Here is a 6,000-nt window from a genome sequence, read left to right on the forward strand (position 1 = left end):
CTCCCTATTGCTCAACCACGTTATGTATGCTGATGATTTGGTAATAGCTCCTCATTCAGAGGAGTTGGAGATGCTGCTGCTGAGACTGGAGCGTGCAACTAAGAGATGGGGCCTTACCATCAGCCCCTCCAAAACTAAGCACCTGCCTGGGTATTTTGTACCATCGGACACTCCACCCCCACAACTCGGAATCGGTGATGGGGCAGTTGTGGAAAGAGTGGAGAGTTTCCCATACCTGGGCAGTGTGCTTATGACCGGCTCCAGTTTAACAGCAGAGGTCTCACTCCGAATCAGTCGAGCGGCAATATCTTTTCATCGGTTGCGTAACGCTGTGTGGAAGCTACCTGGTCTGTCGCTCCCCACTAAGCTTCAGGTCTTCTCGGCCACGGTCATTCCCTCCCTTCTCTACGCTTGCGAAACGTCGACCCCCTAATGGAACATCTTCGCCGGTTAGAAACATTTAGGCTGGCCTGCCTACGATCCATCCTGGGTTTAACCAGACTGGATTGTGTGAGGAGCTCACAAATCCTGAAAAATCTGGGCAAGGTCCCATCGGTGAGCTCCTCCGGCGGGCAAGGCTGTGATGGCTGGGTCATGTAGCCCGCATGCCCAGCCACCACATGCCGAAACAGCTTTTGTTCGGCCGGATTGAGGGGGCTAAGCGGGCGCGGCACGGGCTAGAGAAGAGATGGAGTGATGTGGTACAGGAGGACGTGGAGCTGAGAGGACTTGCCGATGACTGGTACCAGCGGTGTCAAGATCGACCTCTGTGGAGGAGGCTCGTGAAGGATGCTACTGGGCAGTTGGAGGTAGTCGCCCTCCAACAACAACAACGGAGGGCGGAGGAGCGACGCTCACAACAACGAGCGGAGCGCCGGGTGGCTAAAGCACAGCAGGTTGGCACAGTAGGGGGCACAGGTGGTGCATCAGCCAGTCATCTCAGTCAGTCGACCCGTGACACCTGGGTCTGCCCCGTGACCTCCTGCCAGCGGGCGTTCGACACTTCACGTGGCCTCAGGGTGCACATAGCCTGGCACAAGCGTCGTGGTGACGTCACCGCCACTTAGTGGGGAATGGCGGTTGTTGTTGTTGTTGTGTGTCTGTGTGTGTGTCTGTGTGTGTGTATCTGTGTGTGTGTTAGTGTGTGTATGTGTGTGTGTGTATCTGTGTATATGTGTGTTAGTGTGTATGTGTATCTGTGTGTGTATCTGTGTGTGTATGTGTGTCTGTGTGTGTGTATCTGTGTGTGTATCTGTGTGTGTATCTGTGTATATGTGTGTTAGTGTGTATGTGTGTATCAGTGTGTATCTGTGTGTATCTGTGTGTATGTATGTGTGTATGTGTATCTGCGTGTATGTGTGTGTATGTGTGTGTGTATCTGTGTATGTGTGTTAGTGTGTATGTGTGTATCAGTGTGTGTGTATCTGTGTGTGTGTTAGTGTGTGTATCTGGATGTATGTATCTGTATGTGTCTGTGTGTGTATTTGTGTGTGTATCTGTGTATATGTGTCTTAGTGTGTAAGTGTGTATCAGTGTGTGTGTATCTGTGTGTGTGTTAGTGTGTGTATCTGTATGTATGTATCTGTATGTGTCTGTGTGTATATGTGTGTGTATCTGTGTATATGTGTGTTAGTGTGTATGTGTGTATCAGTGTGTGTGTATCTGTGTGTGTGTGTATGTGTGTATCTGTGTGTATGTGTGTGTATGTGTATCTGTGTGTGTGTATGTGTGTGTGTATGTGTATCTGTGTATGTGTGTGTTAGTGTGTATGTGTGTATCAGTGTGTGTATGTGTATCTGTGTGCATCTGTGTGTGCGTATGTGTGTGTGTATGTGTGTGTATGTATGTGTGTGTGTATCTGTGTGTGTGTGTATGTGTGTATCTGTGTATATGTGTGTTAGTGTTAATGTGTATCAGTGTGTGTGTATGTGTATCTGTGTGTATCTGTTTATTTGTGTATGTGTGTGTGTATCAGTGTGTGTGTATCTGTGTGTGTGTTAATGTGTATGTGTGTATCAGTGTGTGTGTATGTGTATCTGTGTGTATCTGTGTGTATGTATGTGTATCTGTGTGTATCTGTTTATTTGTGTATGTGTGTGTGCATGTGTGTGTGTATCTGTGTATATGTGTGTATCAGTGTGTGTGTATCTGTGTGTGTGTTAGTGTGTGTATCTGTATGTATCTGTATGTGTCTGTGTGTGTATTTGTGTGTGTGTGTGTTAGTGTGTATGTGTGTATCAGTGTGTGTGTATCTGTGTGTGTGTGTTAGTGTGTGTATCTGTATGTATGTGTCTGTGTGTGTATTTGTGTGTGTATCTGTGTATATGTGTGTTAGTGTGTTAGTGTGTATCAGTGTGTGTGTATCTGTGTGTGTGTTAGTGTGTGTATCTGTATGTATGTATCTGTATGTGTCTGTGTGTGTATTTGTGTGTGTATCTGTGTATATGTGTGTTAGTGTGTATGTGTGTATCAGTGTGTGTGTATCTGTGTGTGTGTGTTAGTGTGTGTATCTGTATGTATGTGTCTGTATGTGTCTGTGTGTGTATGTGTGTGTATGTGTGTTAGTGTGTTAGTGTGTATCAGTGTGTGTGTATCTGTGTGTGTGTTAGTGTGTGTATCTGTATGTATCTGTATGTGTCTGTGTGTGTATTTGTGTGTGTATGTGTGTTAGTGTGTATGTGTGTATCAGTGTGTGTATCTGTGTATGTGTGTTAGTGTGTATGTGTGTATCAGTGTGTGTATCTGTGTGTGTGTGTTAGTGTGTGTATCTGTATGTATGTATCTGTATGTGTCTGTGTGTGTATTTGTGTGTGTGTACGTGTTATTGTGTATGTGTGTATCAGTGTGTGTGTATCTGTGTGTGTGTTAGTGTGTGTATCTGTATGTATGTATCTGTATGTGTCTGTGTGTGTATTTGTGTGTGTTAGTGTGTTAGTGTGTATCAGTGTGTGTGTATCTGTATGTGTCTGTGTGTATTTGTGTGTGTATTTGTGTGTGTATGTGTGTTATTGTTAGTGTGTATCAGTGTGTGTGTATCTGTGTGTGTGTTAGTGTGTGTATCTGTATGTGTCTGTGTGTGTATTTGTGTGTGTATGTGTGTTAGTGTGTGTATCAGTGTGTGTGTATCTGTGTGTGTGTTAGTGTGTGTATCTCTATGTATGTATCTGAGTGTATCTGTGTGTGTGTGTTAGTGTGTGTATCTGTATGTATGTATCTGTATGTGTCTGTGTGTGTATTTGTGTGTGTATGTGTGTTAGTGTGTTAGTGTGTATCAGTGTGTGTGTATCTGTGTGTATCTGTATGTGTCTGTGTATTATATTGAATGATGCACGGTCATCATTCCATCTCCCGTGTGTCCGTACGCAGAGACGGCCACAGCTTCGAGGCAGCAGACAACAGCCTCATCATCATCAGCATCATCAGCACCATGGACACCACTATCATCATCAGCAGCAGCATCATGGACACCACCATCATCATCAGCAGCAGCAGCGCCACCATCATCATCATCAGCAGCATCGCCATCAAAATCGTCGATGTCATCATCATCACCATCATCATCAGCATTGGTATTCGTCTATCTTGATATCACCATCATCATCAGCATCATCATCGTCATCTTGAGTGTCTATTAGCATCGCCACAACCATCATCAGCATCATCACCACCATCACCACAAAAACAACCACCATCACCACCACTATAACCATCACCACCATCACCACCACTATAACCACCATCACCACCATCACCACAACTACAACCACCATCACCACCATCACCACCACTATAACCATCACCACCACCACCATCACCACCACTATAACCAATAAAACCACCATCACCACCACTATAACCACCATCACCACCATCACCACAACTACAACCACCATCACCACCATCACCACCACTATAACCATCACCACCATCACCACCACCATCACCACCACCATCACCACCACTATAACCAATAAAACCACCATCACCACCACTATAACCACCATCACCACTATCACCACCATCACCACCACTATAACCATCACCATGATCACCACCACTATAACCACCATCACCACCACTATCACCAATAAAACCACCATCACCACCACTATAACCACCATCACCACCATCACCACAACTACAACCACCATCACCACCATCACCACCACTATAACCATCACCACCACCACCATCACCACCACTATAACCAATAAAACCACCATCACCACCACTATAACCACCATCACCACCATCACCACAACTACAACCACCATCACCACCATCACCACCACTATAACCATCACCACCATCACCACCACCATCACCACCACCATCACCACCACTATAACCAATAAAACCACCATCACCACCACTATAACCACCATCACCACTATCACCACCATCACCACCACTATAACCATCACCATGATCACCACCACTATAACCACCATCACCACCACTATCACCAATAAAACCACCATCACCACCACTATAACCACCATCACCACCATCACCACAACTACAACCACCATCACCACCATCACCACCACTATAACCATCACCACCATCACCACCACCATCACCACCACTATAACCAATAAAACCACCATCACCACCACTATAACCACCATCACCACTATCACCACCATCACCACCACTATAACCATCACCACGATCACCACCACTATAACCACCATCACCACCACTATCACCACCATCACACCACTATAACCACCATCACCACCACTATAACCACCATCACCACTATCACCACAACTACAACCACCATCAGCACTATCACCACAACTACAACCACCATCACCACCACTATAACCATCACCACCATCACCACCACTATAACCATCACCACCATCACCACCACTATAACCACCATCACCACTATCACCACAACTACAACCACCATCACCACCACTATTACCATCACCACCATCACCACCACCACTATAACCACTATAACCACCATCACCACCACTATAACCACCATCACCACCACTATAACCACCATCACCACCACTATAACCATCACCACCATCACCACCACTATAACCATTATAACCACCATCACCACCACTACAACCACCATCACCACCACTATAACCACCATCACCACCACTATAACAACCACCATCACCACCACTTTAATCACTTTCACCACCACTATCACCACCATTACTACCACTATCACCACCCCTATAACCACCATCACCACCACTATAATCACCACCACTACAACCACCATCACCAACACTACAACCACCATCACCACTATCACCACCATCACCACCACCACTATAACCACCATCACCACCACTATAACCACGATCACCACCACTATAACCACCATCACCACCACTATAACCACCATCACCACCCCTATAACCACCAACATCACCACCATCACCACCACCATCACCACCACCATCACCACCACCATCACCACCACCATCACCACCATCATCACCATCATCACCACCATCCCCACCACCACCATCACCACCATCACCACCACCACCATCACCACCACCATCACCATCATCACCATCACCACCACCATCACCACCACCATCACCACCACCACCATCACCACCATCACCACCACCATCATCACCACCATCACCACCACCATCACCACCACCATCATCACCATCATCACCACCATCCCCACCACCACCATCACCACCATCACCACCACCACCATCATCACCATCATCACCACCATCCCCACCACCACCATCACCACCATCACCACCACCACCATCACCACCACCATCACCATCATCACCATCACCACCACCATCACCACCACCATCACCACCACCACCATCACCACCATCACCACCATCATCACCACCATCACCACCACCATCACCACCATCATCACCACCATCACCACCATCACCACCACCATCACCACCACCATCACCACCACCATCATCACCATCACCACCACCATCACCACCACCACCATCACCACCATCA

The 6,000-nt window shown here is 46.9% G+C and overlaps 1 protein-coding gene across 2 annotated transcripts in view; it reads left to right on the forward strand.

The window, feature by feature from the left end:
- The window catches only part of LOC142907720 (uncharacterized), a 42,023-nt gene extending 38,275 nt beyond the window's left edge, over window positions 1-3,748 (forward strand). For both annotated transcript variants that reach the window (XM_076057383.1, XM_076057384.1), the window contains exon 5: window positions 3,367-3,748. In XM_076057383.1, the coding sequence (XP_075913498.1) occupies window positions 3,367-3,635 (269 nt within the window). In that variant the 3' untranslated portion in view covers window positions 3,636-3,748. The remainder of the gene's footprint in view (window positions 1-3,366) is intronic.
- Window positions 3,749-6,000: the final 2,252 nt, after the last annotated feature.

The sequence above is a fragment of the Petromyzon marinus genome, chromosome 82, assembly GCF_048934315.1.
Source record: "Petromyzon marinus isolate PM22_M1 ecotype Great Lakes invasive population chromosome 82, UKy_Petmar_22M1.pri1.0, whole genome shotgun sequence".
NCBI classification, from domain to species: Eukaryota; Metazoa; Chordata; class Hyperoartia; order Petromyzontiformes; family Petromyzontidae; genus Petromyzon; species Petromyzon marinus.